General features: G+C 44.9%; 1 protein-coding gene across 1 annotated transcript in view; it reads right to left on the bottom strand.

Annotated features, from left to right (window-relative positions):
- Positions 1 to 1548, bottom strand: part of LOC146391823 (protein NLRC3-like) — a 62825-nt gene extending 61277 nt beyond the window's left edge. Inside the window, exons 1-3 of the mRNA XM_084915699.1 lie at positions 1502 to 1548; positions 1376 to 1468; positions 1172 to 1291 (exon numbers count right to left, since the gene is read on the bottom strand). Coding sequence (XP_084771825.1) covers positions 1172 to 1291; positions 1376 to 1464 — 209 coding nt within the window. The 5' untranslated portion in view covers positions 1465 to 1468; positions 1502 to 1548. The remainder of the gene's footprint in view (positions 1 to 1171; positions 1292 to 1375; positions 1469 to 1501) is intronic.
- Positions 1549 to 24747: the final 23199 nt, after the last annotated feature.

The raw sequence follows: 24747 nt of genomic DNA, 5'->3' as shown, positions 1-24747 counted from the left end.
TTGAAGAATTCACAGCAGGCAAAAGATAGTACAACTGACCTAAAACACTGACGGGTCCAGCAGCATGTATGAATACCATTGTTAATGGAAACATGCACTCTGAATTACAAGCTGGGAAGTGTACCAGTGACAAGACTGTGTGAAAGCACTGGACGGGACTCTCTGAGTTCATATTTGCTATGCTGGGAGTTAACCGCCAAGAAAAGACTGAAAAGAGGAAGACAGAATGAAGAGAGAAGAAGAAATGGCTGATTTGGGCCTGTGTTAGATTTGGGAGGCCACACAGGAAGCTGTGAGAAGAGAGGATGAGGACCGGTGAGAGGTGAAGGCTGGACGTGGTAAAGTGAGAGCATAGGAAAATTGGGTTGAAAATTGAGGCTGAACTTGTGGGGTTTAGAAATGTCCAGAGCATCGTAACAGAAAGGTAAATATAAAAGAGAGAGAGAGAGAGAGAGAAAGAAAGAACCAACTGGGATGGGAAAACCAGCATGAGGTGTGGTTAAATTAAACCAATTAAATTTTTAAAAATAAAATGACCGGTGAAATGTCGTTAGAACCAGGATTGTAAACACATTTTTTCTGACCAGTTGTAGATAAATTTAAAAAGTCGGATCGCCATTTCAGGGTTGTCAAGGCATTGGTAAAACAACGGATTACTTTTAAGAGCTTATGCCTGTATAACTGTTGCTGAGACACGTCCAGAATCCACAAAAAGTAGTTTAATTAAAACATAATTGAATGATTAAATGAAAACCCTGGTTAAACATATATGAACTGAAGTGAATATAAACAAGCAAAAGTGCCTAGTACAGGGGAAGACGCATGTGTACACGCACGCTCATGAACCCGTACAGTGGGGGTGGGGGGGCAAAAATAGTACAGGTATATTACTACTATGGTTGTTTACAGTGGACATAGACGGCTTTTACTCCTCTTTCAAACCATCTGTCTTCTCTGTCCAAAATGTGAACATTGGCATCCTCGAAAGAGTGACCTTTGACCTTTAGATGCAGATGGACAGCTGAAGTAGATTTTCAGTTGCTTAGGAACCAAAGGCTTGTTTTTAAGAGACAGTTTAAATGGGATTGAGGGAATGATATGTTTGCACTGTAGTTTTTATCCAACAATATCAAGCAGTTAAATCAAAGAGTTCATGTTACTAACAGCTCACCTCCCTGCAGTAGACAGAGGCTGGACTTTAAAATTAATGCCACTATCTTTAGACCGGTCACTCTTTAAGGACACACAGCTGGGTCCAGGTTCATGTTTGCGTTTAGTTCCTCGTTTCTTCCTGTGAATAATGATGAAGCAGTGATGTGAGTGCTGAGCTGTGACATGGAGAAGAGTCATGGACAGTTAGAGATGGTCATCTCACCTCTGAGCTTTGGTCTGGCTCTCATGTTCCCCACACAGAGTGGTTTTAGAGGGAGGGACTCCCTCCTCTCTGTCCTCACACTGATCCATGCTGCTAAATTCACATCAGCTCACACACACTTTCTACCTTCACCTGCAGAGGAAACACAAATCATTCATGTGCACATCAACTGAAATGCTCCTTTCCATCATGCGTGGTGTCCAAATATCAGCTGCTTTTTTCCTGCTTCATCTCAGTGTCACCTGAATGCAGTCAGACAGCAGTGTGAGGCAGAGGAAGCTGCCATCAGCTGCTCTACTTCTACTATCAGTCCACTAGCTGCAGACATGAAGCACACACGATGCATTGACTCACACTGATTCACTGTTAATTAAAAGTATATACATATATATTAAAACATGAAACAATATTTTGAAAACCTCCGCTACATCGTAAATCATCTTTCAGCAGCTGGATTAAAAGTGTCTGAGTAATAAGGAGTAATTTGATGGTTGAAAGAAACTCTCATGCTGTCATGTTTAACTAGAATTTAGATTTGAAATCCAGCACTATTGTTCAGCAAGAACTATTTTTACTTTGACTCTAACAAAGCTTTTGTTTTTAAATAACTTCTTTCACTGATTGTATCACATTTTAACATATTATATATTATATGTATTCATATTTTAACCTTAAATATATACAATATTTTCTCAAATTTGCTCAGCAAGACTTTGAAGTTGGGCCTCATCAAACAGTCAGACTCCCCATCATGAAAAAGGCTCCGACTGGAAGGCTGAGGCTGCAGCTGAAGATGTTCCTCAGATTTTATCACAGAGAGACAACACTGAACTGAAATCTCTGAAAGATTTCCCTGAAAGTAAAGATGGCTGTAAAAGGAGAATTCTCAGAAAAACTTACTGTGTGGCAGCCAGCAGACTCTTGCAGTGACAGGGTTATTTAAGGGAACAAGAAGTTACATCATACAGTGTGATGCAAAAGTTTGGGCAACCTTGTTAATAGTCATTATTTTCCTGTATAAATCATTGGTTGTTACAATAAAAAATGTGAGTTAAATATATCATATAGGAGACACACACAGTGATATTTGAGAAGTGAAATGAAGTTTATTGGATTTACAGAAAGCATGCAATAATTTTTTAAACAAAATCAGGCAGGTGCATAAATTTGTGCACCACAAAAAAAAGAAATGAAATCAATATTTAGTAGATTCGCCTTTTGCAGAAATTACAGCCTCTAAACGCTTCCTGTAGGTTCCAATGAGAGTCTGGATTGTGGTTGAAGGTATTTTGGACCATTCCTCTTTACAAAACATCTCTAGTTCATTCAGGTTTGATGGCTTCCGAGCATGGACAGCTCTCTTTAACTCACACCACAGATTTTCAATAATATTCAGGTCTGGGGACTGAGATGGCCGTTCCAGAACGTTGTACTTGTTCCTCTGCATGAATGCCTTAGTAGATTTTGAGCAGTGGTTCGTCGTTGTCTTGTTGAAAGATCCAGCCCCGACGCAGCTTCAGCTTTGTTACTGATTCCTGGACATTGGTCTCCATAATCTGCTGATACTGTCCCTGCACTGGCCACACAGCCCCACAGCATGATGGAACCACCACCATATTTTACCGTGTTCTTCTTGGAATGCTGTGTTCTTTTTCCTCCATGCATAACGCCCCTTGTTATGCCAAAATAACTCAATTTTAGTTTCATCAGTCCACAGCACCTTATTTCAGAATGAAGCTGGCTTGTCCAAATGTGCTTTAGCAAACCTCAAGCGGCTCTGTTTGTGCTGTGGGCGGAGAAAAGGCTTCCTCTGCATCACTCTCGCATACAGCATCTCCTTGTGTAAAGTGCGCCGAATGGTTGAACGATGCACAGTGACTCCATCTGCTGCAAGATGATGTTGTAGGTCTTTGGTGCTGGTCTGTGGGTTGACTCTGTTCTCACCATTCATCGCTTCTGTCTATCCGAGATTTTTCTTGGTCTGCCACTTTGAGCCTTAACTTGAACTGAGCCTGTGGTCTTCCATTTTCTCAATATGTTCCTAATTGTGGAAACATACAGCTTAAATCTCTGAGACAGCTTTCTGTATCCTTCCCCTAAACCATGATGGTGAACAATCCTTGTCTTCAGGTCATTTGAGTTGTTTTGAGACCCCCATGTTGCTACTCTTCAGAGAAAATTAAAAGAGGAGGGAAACTTACAACTGACCCCCTTAAATACTCTTTCTCATTATTGGATTCACCTGTGTATGTAGGTAGGTCAGGGGTCACTGAGCTTACCAAGCCAATTTGAGTTCCAATAATTAGTTATAAAGGTTTGGAATAAATAAAATGACAACAGTGCCCAAATTTATGCACCTGCCTGATTTTGTTTAAACAATTATTGCACACTTTCTGTAAATCCAATAAACTTCATTTCACTTCTCAAATATCACTGTGTGTGTCTCCTATATGATATATTTAACTCACATTTTTTAGTGTAACAACCAACAATTTATACAGGGAAATAATGACTATTAACAAGGTTGCCCAAACTTTTGCATCCCACTGTATCTCGCATATGTCACATTAATTATTATCAGCATCAATGAAAAAATCTATTGTGCTCAATGTGGCTCAGTTTTTATCTCTGTGCAGATTTGGAGACAAGCGGTGACTTCATGTGTGAGCTGTCAGTATTAGCAGTCTAAGTTTGAATGAGTTCATGTTTCCTGCTAACAGCTTCCATTTGAATCCATCTGAAACTAGAAGATCAAACAGATCTGATGAAGAAATGTTGCTGCACAGACGACATTGAGCTGGAAGTGAAAAATGTAAGTGTAGTTTACTTGCTATGATGGACTAACTACAGCAGGACTGCAGCGAATCCCTCAAAGTCTCCATAAATCCATCTACAGGCTCATTGGAGACTGACAGCAGCACTCAGGGGGAACCAGCAGGGTGCGCTCACTGAGTCCTGCTAAATATTCTCCATAAATTCTGGAGAATATTTAACAGACAAACATGAACTCTGATCCTTCATAAAACAACTTCAGAGTCAAACTGAAGTCCAGCGTCTGAAGCAGGTTCTCAAATCAGGACTCCAGTTTTATGGTTTGACTGTGAGCCTGCTCAGAGTCCACATGAACACTGAGTGTGACTAGACATCACAGCACAGTCACACTTTCCTCTGTTAAAGAGGATCAAACAGTGGCAGATGTGTGAGGACGATTTCATGATGTTGGTACCGACCTGCAGCACAGTCTGATGAAGACGCCCACACATACTGTTAGTCTGATGTGATGATCTGAGGAGAACAAACCTGCACACTCTGTTTGAAAGGCTCTGAGCTGGATGTTGGAGACTTTGTTGTTGCTTTGGATCCTTTATCCAACACCAGACGTCAGAGATGAAACAAGGCTTCGTGTGTTCTCCGCAGAAACACGCAAACAACCAAAGAGCATCTGCTCTGTGATGAAGAGGAAACCTCAGAGACTGGAATGAATCAAAGTTGCACTTACTGAGCTTCTTCCCATCAACTTCTTCACTCTTCAGCTCTCTGCTGTCTGGACCAGGTCTGTGTAGAAACAGAGAAAATCCTCTGCTTCTTCTCTGCAATCAATCCTCTGTATCTGCAGGCTGCCCTCACATTAAACACTTCACACCATCAAAGAGTCTCAAGCTCACACGTCAAAGATTAGATGCAACACTGCTACAGTAGATGTGTCTGTGCAGGCTTAAACAGTTTGAACATTAAACAGTAAATCATAAAAGAGTCTTAAGCTGCAGCTTTCGGGTCAAAGCTCAGCTACTGCACCCTCATATCACTTTATAGGTTTAAGTACATTACCCTGAAACAAAAGTTAATCATTATCCCTCTAGGTGCACTTCACTCAGCCTTAAGGTGTTCTGACAGAACTGTATGTTTCACATGTTGCTAATAACAGAAGAACTGAATTGGTAATGTTTTAGTTTTATTATTAACTTGGTTTTTGTTTATTATATTTCCATGTAGATTAATGAAGACAGGGTGTGTCCCAAAACATCTTTCCATGATGTAAATTCATGGAGGCCGTTGCCTTCCGCGCGGCCGGCCTCCGGACCTGCCCAGTCGCCGCCGTTGCCTTCTGCGCGGCCGGCCTCCGGACCTGAACTGTTTTGGACTGTTGTGCTGTCGACCTCCGGGCCGGCCCCCTGAACTTTGTGGAAACTGTTTTTCCTGGCCGCCTGCGCCTGTCGTGAGCCTATTTTTGTTCTGTTGTTTTCCGGGCTCCAGTGTTTGCGCTTTTTTTTTGTTTCTGGCTCCTTGTGTTTGGTTTGTTTCTCTCTGATTGTGTAATAAAAGTATGAACATGTATTTATAAGATACATTTGTGTTTGAATCCTGTAGCTTATCACACATTTGATTTCCATGTGTGAAGACTGCAAGTGTCCAGTGTGAGGATAGACTGAGGAACCCACTGCTGCACATCATCTGTGAGGCTTTGCACCCCTGATGATCCACCAGGACAAACTCAGCAGTGTGTGAGGAAGAGGAGGAGGAAGAGCCAGCAGCAGCTGACAGATGGAGAGAATAGACAGACTGTTCCCTCTGTGTGAAGGACTGATAAAAAAGTTTAACATAACTAATTGTCTGTCCTGAATCAGTCTTATTAGGTATTGTTCAAAAAATTTTATCATTCCAGTGTTTTCAGTGTGGGAGAAAGTACTCAGGGCCTTCAAGTTACACACTATGAAAAGCAGAAACAAGTTTAATATTCAGAAACCTAAAGTATGTATCAGCAGCAGAATGGAGCTAAAAATAAATGTTTGTTTCAGTTCTATGAAGCTTTGAGTATTTTGGATTAGTAGCACTGCTGTGTTTGTGGCACATTAGTATATGTGAGGGGGCAAACTCCTCAAGATGGGTGGTGACCATGGTGGCCATTTAGAAGTCGGCCATCTTGGATACAAATTTTGTTTTTTTCAATAGGAAAAGGGCCATGTGACACATCAAACCTATTGGTAATGTCACAAGAAAAACAATGGTGTGCTTGGTTTCAAAGTAACAATGTAACGCAAGCAGCAGGTGCACCTCGTAAATAGAGGTGCCTATGCCATCCCCAAAAACCGGTGGCATGACGTCAGGGCAGGTGCAAGCAATTTTTGCCGATGCTATAATGCCGCCCCCACGACGATGTCGCCCATATCAAAAACCGCCACTGCCTCTAATGGCATTTAAAAATCACGTATACAAGTTTTACCAAAAAAAAAAAAAAAAATGGATGGTGAGACTAATCTCATCTTTCCTGTCCTTCTCCTTTCCCTCCTCCTTCTCTTTCTCCTTCTCCTTTTGTTCTTCCTTTAGCTCATCCCTCTCCTTTAAGGGACGGGCCTCCACAGTGTTTCCGGGGTTTAGGGTTAGGGTAGGGGAATTGATTCCTCCTACGAGGGTAGAAGGAAGGTGCGCGGGCCATCTCACGGGAGAACCCCTGATACCTGTCTGGGTCGTCAAAGAAGAGGCGCTGGCGCCGCCTTCCGTAGCGGACTTCTTGCCACTCGTCCGTCATGACGGGTGGTTTTTAATTAGTTGTTTTTTATATTTTTAAATATTATTTTTTAAAAACTAAATGATATGTCCAAAAAAATTTATGAATTGTTTTTTCAAATAAAAGTGAAACCCAAAAGGGGCTCAAACAACTAAAAGAGAGCCAAAAGGCTTAAAAATCCCTTAAAATAAAAACCGTCTGTTCGGCTCTGTCTTTTAAATTTCTCTTAAACAAAAAAAAAAATAAGGCTTGGTTTTAAACAGAAAAGAAACACCCAAAAGGGGCTTAAACAACTAAAAGAGAGCCCAAAGGCTTAAAAATCCCTAAAAAGAAAAAAACGTGTTTTCTGGTTCAAAAAAAGTTCAAACGTGCCTCAGGCAACATTTCGACCTTAAGAGGTCTTCCTCAGGCCTGTGAGGCACGAAAGAAAATAAAATCAACTAAAATCCAAGCGCTCAAAACAATGGCTGGCTGCTGGAGATGTGCACTGTTCGGCTGTCGAAAGCAGAATGAGCTCTCTCTCCTACCTGCACTCCTTTTATACCCTCTGGTCTCTAATGCTTTTTGTATCGTCCTTTTTATTAATGTTGTTTCTATGTCCTTGTCTTCTTACAAAATTAGGTTTTGACTCTGTACGTGTTCATCTATTTGTACTACAATGAATTATATTACATGAATTGAAAAAAAATACTTTTATTATATTATTTACATTTATTTATTTATTAGTGTTAATGCTTATTTAACCCTGATGCTCCCGCCAGGGGGAGCGGCGGGGTCGGGGGATGCGGGTCCCCCGCGGAGGGAGGAAGGTGGTTGGGGTCGCGAGATCCCCCCGAGGGGATGGGACAGAGAGAGAGAGAGGGAGGAGGGAAGAGGCGGGGGTCGCGAAATCCCCCCTCGGGGAGGGGATGGGAGGAGGGAATATGCGGGGGTCGCGAAATCCCCCCCAAGGGGATGGGAGACAAACAAGAGAGAGAGAGAGAGAGAGGGTGGGGGGGTGGGGGGGTTGAGAAACACCCCGGCGAAAGCACAGCGTGTCGCACGGTGAGATGATAAGAGCGGGGATCGTGGGTACTAAGCGTGTTGGGGTTTGGCTACAGAGGCGGTGTCCGGGCGCACGCCGTACAACAACAACAACAAGGTGCCACCGAGAAAGAAGAAGACAGACAAAGACAATGTCACGCACTAGACCGTGGGAGCCAAAGAGCACTAAGGTTGGTACAGGTGGATCGCTTTCGCCGGCGGTGTCATCATCGTCCTCCTCCTCCTGCTCGCCATCACCATCACCGTCACCATCGCGTTTGGCGTACGCGGGGTCGGCTCCGGTCGCTCCGTTGTTGCGACCAGCCACGTTTCGCTATCGAGGGCTAGGGGTCGAGGAAGACCAACGACAACAAGAGGAGAACTCGGAGGAGGAGGAGGAAGAGGAGGAGGAAGAGGCCGAGGAGGATAACGACTCGACAGCCCGAACGCTCACAGACAAGGAGCGCTACTCGGAGGATCAGGAGGACGACAACGACGAGGTGGCGGAACATGGGTATGTGGCTGCAGAGGATCACGGTTACGAAATGCCGTTGCAACTTTGCCAGGACGGCGGCTCGCAAGGTGAGTCGAACTGCCGAGAGGAAGAGGAAGAAGCAGGCGCTGAACCGGGGCGGGGGGCTTCGGAGCTTTGGCAAGAGGACGCCGGCCGTGCTGCGGGTGGCGTTCATGATCTTGGGCGCGATCGCAGGCACGGCGATGTCGGTGAAACTCGCGATGCAGCCGATGATTACGACGATGAAGAAGAAGACGAAGACTATAATGACAAAGACTATGAAGAAGAAGAAGATGATGACCACGACGACAACGACGACCTCGACCCGCAAGGACGAGGCCCCACCGAAGAGGCTGTGGCGGCGGCGCGAGACGAGGCCTCCTCGTTCATGGCCTACTTTCCACCAGAGATAGAGGACTCGGTGATCGCCATGACCAACCTGGAAGCGGACAGGCGCAGGCCCGCCATCGACGGATGGAAGCCCATGGGCCGCGTCGAGTTCCGGGCCTACGTGGGGCTGCTCGTGCTTGCCGGCGTGTACAGGTCCCGGGGAGAGGCCTGCGAGAGCCTGTGGGACGCCGAGAGCGGCAGGTCCGTGTTCAGAGCCGCGATGCCGCTCAAGACCTTTCGAGCCTACTTGAGCGCACTGCGCTTCGACGACAGAGAGACCAGACAAGCTAGGCGAGGCGGCGGCCACAGCTACGGCGAGGGCGGCTACGACAAACTGGCCCCCATCAGAGCCGTGTGGGACGAGTAGTGCGCGAGATTGCCCGCCATGTACCGACCGGGACCGGAGGTCAACGTCGACGAGAGACTGGTGCCGTTCAGAGGTACGTACATGGTGTGTGTTGTGTGCGTGTTGTGTGCGTGCTTTTACATGACTTTATCTTCCACTCTTGCACGTGTGTTCTCTGTCAAACTCACGTCTCTTCATCCGTTTCTGCCCCAATCTCTCCCACACCTCTCTATCTATCTCCCTCTATGTCTCTCTCTATGTCTCTCTCTCTCTCTTTCTCGCCATCAGGAAGGTGTCCGTTCAGACAGTACATGCCCAGCAAACCCGCCAGGTACGGGATCAAGATATGGGTGGCTTGCGACGCGCGTTCCAGCTACACATGGAAGATGCAAGTCTCCACCGGCAAGCCCGACAAGCGCGGCCCTCCCGAAAAGCACCTGGCCACTCAAGTGGTCGTGGACCTCACCGAGGGATTGGCGCCGAGACGCAACGTCACCTGCGACAACTTTTTCACCTCGCGCGAGCTCGCCGACAGGCTCTTTCGCGAAAGAGGCCACACTGTGCTGGGCACTCTGCGATCAAACAGACCCGAGATCCCCAGAGAGCTGCGCTGCGTCACGGGCAGGGCCGTGGGCTCCGTCAAATCTGTAGTACTTGGTGGCTCCGCGGGACGAGGACGAGGTGGCGGAAGAGGGCCCGACACGATCATCCTCTCCTACGTGGCCAAGAAGAACAAGAACGTGCTGCTTCTCACCACCGCTCCTCGCTACCACCACCACCGCTCCGGCCCCGAGCCCCGGCCTAGCCGCCGCAGTAGCGACAGCGGCAGCGGTGGAAAACCTCCCTTGGTGCTGCATTACAACCGCACCAAGGGAGGCGTCGACAACCTGGACAAGGTTGTGAGCACGTACAGCTGCAGGAGAAAGACCTGCAGGTGGCCTGTGGCCCTTTTCCACAACATGGTCGACGTCGCGGCCTACAACGCGTTCGTGCTCTGGAGGGAAATTCACCCCAACTGGATGGCGGGCAAGCTCAACAAACGAAGGCTCTTCCTCGAGCGACTGGGCAAAGCGCTCGCGCGCCCCATGATCGAAGCCAGGGCGTTAGCACGAGGAGGAGGAGGCCGAGTCGCGGCCCGAGGTACTACTACCACTGAGGCCGATGATGCTGATGCCGATGCTCGTACTACTCGTACTGCCACCGCTACGCCACGCGACTCCTCTCCGGTCAAGAGGCGAAGGTGCCGCGTGTGTCCCAGGAGCAAAGACGTCAAGACCAAGATCCTGTGCCACAAGTGCCGAGTGTACGTGTGCACCAACGCACGACCTGATATCCTCATGTTGGTGTTGTTCCCAGATCATCATACTAAATGTTGTTCCAGGATCAACATTGCAAGTGACCAATCAGAATGTTGTGACGTCATACTTTTGCGACTTCGGGAAAAACCGGCGTAAAACAAAAAACTGTACTTAAGCTGCAAGAAACCGCCTCTGTCTGCCGATCAACGGACCCTGACCCTAACCCTAACCCTAACCGTAACCCTTTAATAAACAGTAAGCAGAATTGATATTGTCCTTGCAACATTGGAATTTCATAAATGCACGAATGGCTTGGCGCGCAAAAGAATAACGTCACAACAATGTGATTGGTCACTTGCAATGTTGAACCTGGAACAACATTTTCATGATGGTCTGGGAACAACACCAACACGAGGATATCAGATCATCCGTGCACCAACTGCGCCGTCAAGTACTGTCCCAACTGCGCCGCTTCCCGCACCGCTGCTTCTCAGATGCCACCGACATCGTAGTAACACAAGCGCCCCTCGGGGGGTCCGAACGACCCCAACCACCCACCCCACCCTATCGTCATAACACATATGCCCCGAGGGGGTCACTACGAACCCCACCCTATCATCATAACACATATGCTCCGAGGGGGTCACTACGACCCCCTATCATCGTCATAACACATACGCTCTGAGGGGGTCACTACGAACCCCACCCTATCATCATAACACATATGCTCCGAGGGGGTCACTACGACCCCCTATCATCGTCATAACACATACGCTCTGAGGGGGTCACTACGAACCCCACCCTATCATCATAACACATATGCTCCCAGGGGGTCACTACGACCCCCTATCATCGTCATAACACATATGCTCTGAGGGGGTCACTACGAACCACACCCTATCATCATAACACATATGCTCCGAGGGGGTCACTACGACCCCACCCTATCATCGTCATAACACATACGCCCCGAGGGGGTCACTACGACACCCCCCCCATCATCGTCATAACACATACGCCCCGAGGGGGTCACTAAGACCCCCCCCATCACCACCACCACCATCATCATCATCATCATAACACACACGCCCCTCGGGGGGTCACCATGACCCACGCCCCGAGAACAGGCGGGCGCACAAGGGTTAAAGCCAAGTTCACTCATAAAATGTGTCCGTCTTAATAACGTTACAGGCTATGCTGGGCTTTGGCCCACATCAGGCTAAAATTGTTTGTAAGTATGAATAACGTGTTTTGGAAACTAACTGCACAACATGCAGCACTATTAGTTATCTCAGTCTCAGAGTAGCATTTCTAATTTTGATTGAAACTGTCAGAGAAAACGGCAGCTTTGAGCAAGCCAGGATATTAGTTTACAGAGGCTGTTAAAATTGTATGTCTAACGTTAAAATGTTGGTGACACAATAATTTCATTCTAATGGCACTGACATATTAATAGGGTTAATTTTTGAGACAAAATATCATGAGGTAGTCATGATTTTGCAAATATTCCACCTTGTAGTGCAGTTTTCAAAAATTGTTTTAAAAATGCACTCACCGTACAAACATTACTGATGAGTCAAGATCTGCACAAACTGACAGAAACACTGAAGCAGCTGCACATTTTATTCTTATTGTCATGTATGTCCTATTTGTCAGGTGACAGAAGAACCAACACAAAGCTCAGAGAGCAATGGTGATACAAGATCACAGGTGAAATTGGATGATGACTTGTTGGTTCATAACTGTATTTGAAGCACATGTGTGACTGCATTTTGGAATTTTTTGTTCGGAATGTCTCACTGTTATTCATCAGGTGACAGAGGCAGCTCTGCCATGTTGTAGCTCAGACAGAGGTGAAGATGCGAGGTCACAGGTGACTGACTGATGTTTTGGTGCTATAGATTAACTAGTATTTATTATCACAACAATTGTTAGGCTGCTGATGTAAACTGATTCATTAGTGTATATTTGACAAAGAATCTGAATTGACATGTCTCACTTTTTATATGGCACGAATCAGTGTGTTATTTTATCAGGTGGCAATATGTCCTAGTGCAGTCAGAGGGGAAGAGCCAGGGCCAAAGGTGAAGCACATCAAGCACATAATAATAATTTCAATCTGAGGATAAAACGCATGTACTGAGGCTGAAAGAAGCTTCAGTGCTCTCAGAAGACTAAAAAGATGGGTAAGGTTAACAATGACTCAAATGAGATAAAACAATGCTGCTGTATGCCATGTCCACCAGGAGAGACTGGACAGTATAGATGTAAAACAAATACAGGGAGTGCAGAATTATTAGGCAAATGAGTATTTTGTCCACACCATCCTCTGCATGCATGTTGTCTTACTCCAAGCTGTATAGGCTCGAAAGCGAACTACCAATTAAGCATATTAAGTGATGTGCATCTCTGTAATGAGAAGGGGTGTGGTCTAATGACATCAACACCCTATATCAGGTGTGCATAATTATTAGGCAACTTCCTTTCCTTTGGCAAAATGGGTCAAAAGAAGGACTTTACGGGCTCAGAAAAGTCAAAAATAGTGAGATATCTTGCAGAGGGATGCAGCAGTCTCAAAATTGCAAAGCTTCTGAAGCGTGATCATCGAACAATCAAGCGTTTCATTCAAAATAGTCAACAGGGTCGCAAGAAGCGTGTGGAAAAACCAAGGCGCAAAATAACTGCCCATGAACTGAGAAAAGTCAAGCGTGCAGCTGCCAAGATGCCACTTGCCACCAGTTTGGCCATATTTCAGAGCTGCAACATCACTGGAGTGCCCAAAAGCACAAGGTGTGCAATACTCAGAGACATGGCCAAGGTAAGAAAGGCTGAAAGACGACCACCACTGACCAAGACACACAAGCTGAAACGTCAAGACTGGGCCAAGAAATATCTCAAGACTGATTTTTCTAAGGTTTTATGGACTGATGAAATGAGAGTGAGTCTTGATGGGCCAGATGGATGGGCCCGTGGCTGGATTGGTAAAGGGCAGAGAGCTCCAGTCCGACTCAGACGCCAGCAAGGTGGAGGTGGAGTACTGGTTTGGGCTGGTATCATCAAAGATGAGCTTGTGGGGCCTTTTCGGGTTGAGGATGGAGTCAAGCTCAACTCCCAGTCCTACTGCCGGTTTCTGGAAGACACCTTCTTCAAGCAGTGGTACAGGAAGAAGTCTGCATCCTTCAAGAAAAACATGATTTTCATGCAGGACAATGCTCCTTCACACGCGTCCAAGTACTCCACAGCGTGGCTGGCAAGAAAGGGTATAAAAGAAGAAAAACGAATGACATGGCCTCCTTGTTCACCTGATCTGAACCCCATTGAGAACCTGTGGTCCATCATCAAATGTGAGATTTACAAGGAGGGAAAACAGTACACCTCTCTGAACAGTGTCTGGGAGGCTGTGGTTGCTGCTGCACGCAATGTTGATGGTGAACAGATCAAAACACTGACAGAATCCATGGATGGCAGGCTTTTGAGTGTCCTTGCAAAGAAAGGTGGCTATATTGGTCGCTGATTTGTTTTTGTTTTGTTTTTGAATGTCAGAAATGTATATTTGTGAATGTGGAGATGTTATATTGGTTTCACTGGTAAAAATAAATAATTGAAATGGGTATATATTTGTTTTTTGTTAAGTTGCCTAATAATTTTGCACAGTAATAGTCACCTGCACACACAGATATCCCCCTAAAATAGCTAAAACTAAAAACAAACTAAAAACTACTTCCAAAAACATTCAGCTTTGATATTAATGAGTTTTTTGGGTTCATTGAGAACATGGTTGTTGTTCAATAATAAAATTATTCCTCAAAAATACAACTTGCCTAATAATTCTGCACTCCCTGTATTGGTGGAGAAACCAAACACTCAACGCCCTCAGCGGAGGAGGAAAAACCTCCTTTCAGTGGAGAAACCATCCTTAACCCTCCTTGAAAACTGGCGAAGAAACCAGACCTTCTCATGTATGTGTGTGTATATGCATGTGCTTGAATATGTGTGTGTGTGTGTTTAACCCACTGATGCTGATCACACAGACCCACTACTAGAACTGTTTTATCAGGTTTTATGCAGCGTCACCATTAATGTCACATTTAATCAGACCACATTTACATTACAAGCCCACTACAAGCATTATCAACATTTTAAATTACATTATACATCTGCACTGATTTAAAGGACCACTATTTTAACCTGATTCATTTCTCCACCTTAACAAATGAAGCAAGATATTTGACCCTTAAAAAAAATGTACCAACAAATAATTTAATATTTATTTTCCAACTTTTACAAGTGAAATCAAACAAGTGTGTTTAACAGTGAAACCAGAGTGGAAGCTGCTCATTTATAGTCCAACCCAGGCTAAAAGTAAGTTGAGTAGACCAGCATCATCAAAGTGTTGGCTCTCTGAACACGGTGCAAGATCGCCATCTGCAGGACAAACTAGTTTTTCTCGCCCTCCTCGTCAACAGCAAGATAACATCATCGTACAACAAAACATTCAGATCAGGTGACATGACTGTTTAAGAGGCGGAGTTAAACTGTGGCAGGTAAGCATATGGAGGAGGAGCAACAACTGCAGCGTGACGCTGGAACATCATCATTGCATTATACAGTTTCCTCTCTAACTGGATGATGCTGTGAACAAGAACAGCTGTGGAACCATTGGCCATTTCCCATCGTGTAGCTGAGTCAAAACAGCCCAAGTGCTGAGAGGGAAAACATGATGATTTATGTAAAGTCATAACTGGCTGCAGCAGCTGAGCTTTGACCTGTGAGCTGCAGCTTAAGCTTCTTTTATGGTTCAGTGTTTAATGTTTAAACTGTTTATGGCTGCACACACGCCCACAGTCAGGTTGTATACATATTGAAATGTTATATACAGTGTGGCAGCTGACCTTTGACCTTTAACCTGCGAGCTTCAGACTCATTGCTGGTGTGAGGTGTTTAATACTATTGAAGCTTGCAGACACACCCACATCATCTGATTTGTTCTCAGGGTTGTTCAGTGTGTTGGAGTTGGAGCAGAAACCTGCTGCAGGTTAATTATTGATCAAACAATATCACACAAGGTGCAGCAGCTGACCTTTGACCTGTGAGTTTCAGACTCTTTGCTGGTGTGAAGTGTTTAATGTGACTTCAGCCTGCAGACACAGAGGACTGATGAAGCAGAAGATTGTCTCTGTTTCTACACAGACCTGGTCCAGACAGCAGAGCTGCAGAGTGAAGACGTTCACGGGAAGAAGCTGAGTAAGTGCAACGTCCTCTTTGAATCCTGGATCAGGAAGTGAAGCCGGTGAATATTTGGTGTTTAAATAAGGTTTCTGCCTTTGACTCAGTCGGCTGTCACTTTCTTTCAGAGAGAAAAAGAGATTTGAAGTTTGATTTGAATGAAATTTACAATCAAATGCTTTCAGTGTTGCTGTGTTGAGTGTTTGCACGTTTAATATTTGTATGGAAGACACAGAAAGACATGTGGCTAAAGAAATCTGTGCTAGAGGGACGTTTAAAAAAATAGTAGAAAAGAAAACAGATGTTGAATTCTTTAGAGAATTTTCTAGAAATGTTTTTCTTTCTAAACAGAATTCAGAATATTGATCTTTGACATGGAAGCTGTTTCTACAGGATCCTGATGGACACTCAAAGCTTTTATAAAATGTTCTCATTAGTTGTTTACAGCAGAATATCAACGTATGTAAATCAAAACAACAAAAATGCACAAGTGGTGTGTCATACTACAAATTATAGAATCAGAACTGCTGATTTCATTACTCTTAACTTTTAAAGGCATATTTTGTATCTGAGAGCAGGGACACTTGTGTTCAGTGTGACTTTAAGTTCAGGCTACCCTTGATTTAGTAGTAGGGATGGGTTTTGATAATCGATTTATCGATTAAAATCGATTCTGGCTTGACGTGATATCGATTCATTAAAATCCTGAATCGAATTTATTTTGGCCAAAACGCCAGAATCTCAGGTTAAACGTCACAAAATTTCAAGAACCACCAAACAGCTAAAACAGTAAATGAGAGCAGGAACACGGATTCTGCACAAAGACGTAAACACAAAGCGCGGAGCCGCCGACGCATCAGAATCAGTGAGATGTGACTTTCTCACCTGACTGCACGGACACGAGCTGAAAGCCGACAGCTCGCTGATTCTGATGTTTCGGCGGGTCCGTGCTTTGTGTTTACGCCCTTTTTGCGCTGATTCTGAAGCTGCAGGTTTTATCTCTCTCCAAACAATATTGAGTAAACCAGCAGCAAAAGAAGATCCAAACTTCGCTTCACATAAACATCGTCATGAATTCCCTCTGATTGTTTTGCTGCCACCAGGATAAAATCACACTTCATGCACAGCTCTCTCTCTCTCTCTCTCTCTGTACTTCAAGAACAGTTTCCTGTCTAAAAATCTGTTTTCTGCATTATTCGCTTGCTTGTTATGCACAAGTCTACTGTTCTTACAGCGCTGTCGGCAGGGGCGGATCTAGAGAAATTTTCTTAAGGTGGCATGAGGGTGGCAAAGAAATCAAATGGGGTGGCAAAATCGAAGCCCCTTTTTTCCCCCAAACACATGTGCAGGTGGTTACATATGGTTAAAATGATTCAAATGCAGTAAGTATACACGTTTTTCATATAAATATAGTCTACAACTTAATTATTGTCTGTAGCCCACATACCGTAATTGTCCATGATTTTTGTGATATCGTAAGAGGATTTGTTTTGTTTGTTCCGCTGTTGTACGGCACTACGTTGCCTGGCGGAAGGGCATGTGATCAGACACACAGTATCGGGGTTCAAGAGTGGTATGTTGGTCACATGTCTGTCCGCCAGGCAACGTAGTGCCGTACGAAGTAGCGCGAAAAACAAACTTCAAAGTAGTGCTACGCGTTCAGCGGGAGGCGTGGATGACGAGCGGCGATAAACTTGCGAAAAGCAAGTTATGCTCAACTCCACCAGTGGATTCTGACAGCGTGGAAAAGTGTGAAAACATCCATGATCACCAACGGATTTCGAAGGGCTGGACTGCTGCATGATGGAGAGGAGGACACCGCCACGGCCCTTCAGAGGGTGTTCGACTCTGACACTGACAACGAGGATTTCTTTGGTTTTGAAAGTGACAACGAAGGAGAGAAGCGGAGAGTGGATGATGAAGCCATCCTGAGCCTGTTCGTTTCTTACACTGGAGAAGAGGACTTTGGTGGTTTTAGTGCGCAGGAAGAAGAGAAAGATGGTGGTGAATGACTGACTTTTCTTCTTGTTAAAGCCGTGTCGCTGTACCTGAGCCTAAAAGGTATTTTTCTGGTGTGCTGTAGGTTATTGTTATGTACTACATTTGTTACTCGTTTATGAAGCACAGTACACGTTTCGTACTTGTAATTACCGGTACTTGTACATATACCCTAAAAAGTTATGCAAATATGTACCCATAACTTGTTTTTCAAAATATTAATAACAGTGATGTGTCTCCAAACAGCCATCTCTTTCCTGACAATTCCCTTTGTGCATATTCTCTTACATATGATAAGTCAACATTGAAACACCTGCGGCTTTTAGTCAGGTGCGGCTAATGTATGTACAAAACAGGATTTTCCCCTGATTTTAGCTTGTGCGGCTAATATTCAGGTGCGCTTTGTAGTCTGGAAAATACGGTAATTAAACACTTTAGTTACATAAAACATGTGAGTTTTGATGTTATGTACTGTATAGCCTGTATGATAAATAAATATGTAGCCCAATAAGTATAAAATCCAGAAAGCTACACAACATGGGGCAGTTAATTTACAAACACAAATCTAACTTAAGTTTCACTGTTTTTTGTTAGAAAACAATCACATTGTTACATGTTAAATTACACAAAATGTCAGAAATCTGCACTGTCATGAACAAAAATTTAAACCTAATTTTTCATGTTTTGTTGGATTAACCTTCTGAGGTCTGAAATACAACCGGCCATTTTTGACTCCTTTTGAGTTTACGTTTGTATTTCACCATCAGATTGTTTCATTTTATTTTTCCCCCCTTGCCTTGTTTGGTATCTTTTCAGCTCAACTGAATTTAGTTGTTTTTTTCACTGACATACTGCATTAGTACTACTATTACTATTAATAGTACTATTACTGATCTGAAATCACACAAAGACCTTAAACAGTTACCGTCACTCCCAAAAGTTTCCCCTAAACAATCAAATCCCACGTGTTGACTTATTTTTTTTAATTGGTCGACATGGTACATTTTTCCACCAATAAGAAAGAGGTGGCTTTTTTTCTTTCTTTACTGTTTTCGCGCTGTCCTTACATATTATCATAAATCTGGATTTACTGGCCTGTAATTAAAATTAAAAAACTTTGAAGTCCGAACTTTCAATGTGGGCTGAAATAGAGACTCAGCAGCTGCAGCTTGTTGCTATGTCAGCTTACATCAGTCATGTGATTTGGAGATGCAGTGTCTGTGGACCACAGATGGTTAATAACACTCACCTTCCTTCCATTTCCGGAGTGTATCCAACCACCTGTGTAAAAAGCGAAATTCCCATGGTGTTGTTCAAAATGTGCTCTGGCACAATCATAAACATCGCTTGGGTCCTGCTATGGGCTGAACCATTTGTTAATGGTGGAGGGGGGGACGACACTATGCAATATGGTCAGTTTTAGCATTTATATTCAGTATTGACTGTCACTACGCTCAAACTGTTAATGCTATCTTATTTTAATAAACAACACTGTCATATGCAAAACTGGGGTGGCACTTGGGGTGGCAAGGGATCATTTTAGGGTGGCACTTGCCACCCCATGCCACCCTTCTAGATCCGCCCCTGGCTGTCGGCCGCTGTTTTTTTTTTCTTTCTTTTACTTACTTCCGAAAAGAAAACCTAGATTCTGCCGTTCAATACTGAACAAATGTAAACTTTTTAAAATTATGCAAAATGCAAAACGCTTAGCCGTGTCTCTAATAAAACCGCTGTAACTTCAGAGATAATGTTCATATGTTGATTAATGGTTTTCTTTCTTTTTTTATGTACTGCAGAATATTTTTATAAAATCCCATGCCAGGAAAACCTTCATGTTTTTCTGTTTTATCCTCAGCTACTTTGACACAAAGGCATCTGCTGTGATGCTCACACCTTTGATAAAGTCTTGCGAGTGTCAGATTTCTTTTTATAGATATAAAAAAGTATAGAAATGTACTGATGCATGACCTGAATTATAATATTTCTGACTTTCTGAGGCAAAATTTCCCAGATTTAAATCGAATTGAATTGAATCGGAATCGAATCGATTCTAGAAATCAGTGACAATACCCAGCCCTATTTACTAGCTAGATGTTTTTAAACTGTGTTTATTTTATAAGGCTCATTAAAAGTTATTTAAACAGAGCATTTTTGTTTTTATAACAAAGTTTTGGAATTTTTTTTGTGGTCTGTTTATTAACAGAGTTAAATGTTGAGGCACATGAAGGAAGTGAATCTGAATGACATGAAGGTCACGATGTCCATGTAGAGTGCAGACAGGCAGCACAGTATGCTTTAATCTGATCCAATTCATCTTGTTACAGACTTTTTAATATTTGTATAAGGGGTGTGTGTGTGTGTGTGTGTGTGTGTGTGTGGGAGGGGGGGGGTCGTCTCTGTAGAAGGTCAGGGCTCTGATAGTTACAGTTAGCGGGTGACTTACTGGGCAGGTGGATCCTGAGTGTCTGTTGGAGTCAGGGTTCATTATGGTCCTGGTTGCTACTGGAAATAAAGAAACAAAAGGAGGGTGTGTTGTTCAGGAAGTACAGACTGTAGCTCAGCAGGTAGAATTACTAACTGGAAGGTTGGAGGTTTGATCCCTGGCTGCTCCAGTCTGCACGCCACGGTATCCTTGGGCAAGATATGGAACCCCGACTTCCTCTCCGATGCATCCATCATAGTGTCATTGTTAGAAAAAGAAGTGCTTGTGTGAATGAAGCACGCTGTATAAAATGCTTTGACTGCTCATATTGAAAAGCAGCTTATAAGAACTGGTTCATTTTCCAGATAATTCCACTATTAAGACAACAGACATTTGGGAGGCTTTCTCCTGAGAGTAACACTGAAAGTCTTGCTGCTCCTCCACAAAATGAACTCTTCAGTTTAGATTTGATTAAAGACACAGCTCAGTTAAACACAACTCAAACAAATCTACACTATTTTTCTTTATTACGCAGCATTTTTATAACTATTTCCAGATGTTTCTTTTTTTTTTTTTTTTTTTTTTTTTAACAAACGGGACAGACGTGACTGGGGGATAGGACAGGGAGAAAGAATGAAAGAAAGAGAGGGAGAGAAAGAAAACCAAAGGGGAGAAAAGACGGTGAGAAGGGGGGGAAGAAAGGAAAAAACAAACAAACAAACAAACAAAACGCCTGTATCACCTGTATGGAGAAAAAAAACAGAAGAGAAAGCAAACAAAGAGCAACATAATAAAAACAGCACCATCACAATAAACTAGCTAGCAGTAGATAACAGTAGATACTAAATAATAAACAATATTGTGCAGCACGCAAGATAGACAGCGCACAATGTGCTTTGAGGCAGCAGCCAAGAAAGGTGTAGTCCGCGTCTGTGTACACCCGTGTGTACACCTGTGTGCATACCTGTGTGGATCAGCATGCTTGTATTCCAAAGGTTTCTCCATGTAACGATCTGCTAGGGAGTGTGGGGAGCCATAGCCCCGTCCACCAGGGTATGAAGCAGGTATGGAGGAGATCCAGGCCCCAGATATCCAGAGGCCCCAGAGTACAAGGACCCGAGGAGGACCACCAAAGGGGGGGGGAACCGTGCCACCCTCCTGGGAAGAGCTGAGTAGAGCCCCAAACGAGAGGTCACCCCGCAGCTACGGAGCAGAGGCCAGAGGGGGTTGCAGTGGCGTGCCCGCGGGCTCTGCCGGCAGCCAGCTGTGCCAGAGAGGACCGAGCTTCAGGCCCAGAGGCCAGAGGCCTGAGGGCATCCCACCCCCCGGAAGGAGCCCAGCCGGGCCACAGGCGCCCGGCCCCGCCAATCGGCCACCAGGAGTGAGCCGGTACATACATGAGCGCTCAGCCCCAGACGACAAGGACCACCAACACACCATCGTCTGAGGGCATCAGCCACCGGCAGGGAGTGTGGTGAGGGGAGATAGGCCTCCGTACTTTAGAGGGCCTGAGATGTACCCAGAGAGGTTGAGTCTAAGACCCAACCTGACATATAGACACAGACAAACAGGCACACGCGGACACAGACGTGCATTCCCACCCCCATATGCACAACCAAATACTCGGCACTCACCCAACGTGTAGACAGACACAAATAGACACTGCACAGACAGTCGCACTCCCCAAACATACTCTATATCCCAGGTCCAGGTACCCCCGACCCCAGAGGGGCAAGCCGCACCTAGACCCAGGAGATGTAACCCTTCTCTCTGGGGTGGAGGCAAGCGGACCACCTCCTTATCTGCAGTAGCAGGGAGGCCCCGCATCCCAGACCCCAGTCTAACGGCCAGCACCTCCTCCCAGCCCCCCAGCCCTGACGGCTAACAGAACTGGGGTGAGTGAAGACCTCAAACCTCCCTACGCCCGCTCATATGTAATGTTGTTGTGTGCTGTTCTAAAGTGCATTTAAAACTCAGGAGAGCATGGTACTAGCTTCCTCTCAGAGAGCAGCACGGCTCCTCCCGAAAACCCTCAGTGTCTAAATGCATTTAAAATTGAGGGTAGGGCACCAGCGCCAGAGGTGGGTTGGAGTACAACGACCATCCTCTGGATGCTGTAAAACGTGCCCACCCCCAAGGCCCTATATGTATGTGTTATGTGAAAGTGTGAGTAATGTGGATGTCTAGGTTGCAGAATAAAATTGAGGCACAGGCGGCCAGAAGGGGACAGAGGGGGAGTGCCTCCTCTACACCCTGGTGACATACCTGCACCCCAAGCCCTGCGTGTGTGGGTGGGTGTGGTAGAGCGAGAATAGGGAGGCAGCTGAGGATGGGGAGGGAAGAAAGGGAGGGGCAAGCGGCCCCTCCCTGGGGCCAGCTCCCCCGCTGACCCCAGTAGGCACCCCCACGCTCTGGAACCCACCAGGGCAAGGGGGCCCAGGCCCATCCGGACCGGGACCCGCAGCAGCAGCACTGCCCAGCCCCACAGAGTCCGGGGCAGCCCACCCGACTCCACCCCAGAGAAAACTGCACCCACCCCATCATCCAATCATCTCCCAAACTACACAAGACAATAGACACCCAGGTTGAGTTCATTCTCCCCCTCTCCTATATCTCTCCCCCCACCTGCAGAGTGAGCTCCTGTGGTGAGGAGACCACCTGCAAAGATGTAACAACCTCCCCACCAGTTAGAGAGCCCCCTAGTTGGGCCGATGCACCAGAGGTCCCCTGCACTGGGGCTGAGCCCCCCTGCACCCACCCGCCCACTGCTCCGGCGACACAACAGCCAGGACCCAAGCCCCCAAGGCCCGGCCAGCACCCCAGACCGGGGGGCGGAGCACCCCCAGACCCCCAAGCCTCCACGCCCGTCCCGGACCCTCCCAGGGGCAGCCAGGCTACCAGGCCAGTAACCAACGTCCGCCAGCACAGACCCTCCCCCATCTCCGCTGTACGCAGCCACAGGGAAAACACCATCCAAGAGCCCCCAGAGCTCCTAACCAGGTCATGGCCACAGCCCCCAGGTTAGGCCCCCTAGGGAAACGTCCCTAGGGACTCCCCAGACGCCCTAAGGCCGTCCCTACCCCCATATCAACCACAATAGCGAAGGTAGGACCAAACCATGACCCCCCACCCCCACTAGGTGATGAAGCCGATCAAAGGAGCCCAAAGGGATTGATCAAATGTGATATGTGATGGCAGAGGTTGTATCAAGACTAATGTAATCTATTAGATGGTTTTTATATTGGTTAGAATTAAGATTATTTTTATTTTTCCAGTTAATGAGGACCATTTTCTTGGCAATGCATAGGGCCATAAAAACAACGTGGGCTGTGTTTATTTCTGCAGTGACCTCATCCAAGTTGCCCAGCAAGCATACTAAAGGGGAGGCTGGAATGTTACATTTCAGACACTTTGATAAGTCTTCACATATCTCACGCCAAAATTTCTGAACTGGTGGACAGAACCAAAGAGCGTGGATGTAATTGTCCGGTGTATTTGCTGTGCAGTGTGAGCAGTTGTTGGAAGGCGTATAGCCCATCTTGAACATCCTATGACCAGTATAGTGCACTCTGTGTAATATTTTGTATTGTATTAATTGCAAACTGGGATTTCTGATTCATTGAAAGGTTTTTAAGCATATCTGAGACCAAAGGTTTGGGTCTAAGTTGATTGATAAATCTGCTTCCCATTTTGCAATAGGAAGGGATATTGATTCATCTATTTTAGAAAGTGTTCTGTATATTTTAGACAATAATTTGGGGGGTTTTAGACTAAGAAATTGTACCACACTTGGTGGTGTTTGTAATTCAGCTTCACTGGGATTAAATTTCTTTTTTACTATGGATTTAATTTGTTGATATTCCAAAAATCGTTTCTTGTTGATCCCATATTGTATAACTAGTCTGTCAAACGAAATAAAGTCTGTTCCTTCCAATATATGTTCCAAGTATTTAATTCCTTTGCAACTCCAATCTGAAAAGTTTATCATATTATTGTTTTGTAATATGTCCGGGTTGTTCCAGATAGGTGTACGTTTGCATGGGATTAATGAAGACTCTGTCATTTTTAGAAACTCCCACCATGCTGTCAGAGAAGAGCTAATATTGATGCTTTTAAAGCATTCATGTCATTTGATGTTTGAGCTGATAAATGGTAGGTCTGAAATTTCTAGGTTATTACATAGTGCCTGTTCTACATCTATCCAAGGTTCATCTAAGAGGGTGTGTTTAAACCATCTAGAGATGAACTGAAGCCTGTTGGCTAAAAAATAGTGATTAAAGTTAGGCAGATCTAATCCTCCTTTATCCTTGGTCCTTTGTAGTGTTTTTAAGCTGATACGTGGGGGTTTATCTTTCCAAAGGAATTTAGAAATGTACGAGTCTAGAGATCTGAACTAATCTTGTGATGGCTTATTTGGGATCATTGAAAATAAATAGTTTATTTTTGGCAAGATCATCATTTTTATAGCGGCGACCCTTCCCATGAGTGATATGGGTAAAGATTTCCATCTAGCCAGGTCGCCTTCTACTGTCTTTAAAAGTGGGATGTGGTTTAATTTAGTTCATTCTGAAAGTTTAGGAGAGACATTAATACCTAAATATTTTATATTTCCACATTGCAGTGGGGAAGGAGAAGAATTATGGAAGGAG

The sequence above is a fragment of the Perissodus microlepis genome, chromosome 3, assembly GCF_051167445.1.
Source record: "Perissodus microlepis isolate ML-2025 ecotype Zambia chromosome 3, ASM5116744v1, whole genome shotgun sequence".
Classification (NCBI taxonomy): Eukaryota; Metazoa; Chordata; class Actinopteri; order Cichliformes; family Cichlidae; genus Perissodus; species Perissodus microlepis.
The sequence above is the reverse complement of the archived record's forward strand: the minus strand, read 5'-3'. Positions and strand labels throughout refer to the sequence as shown.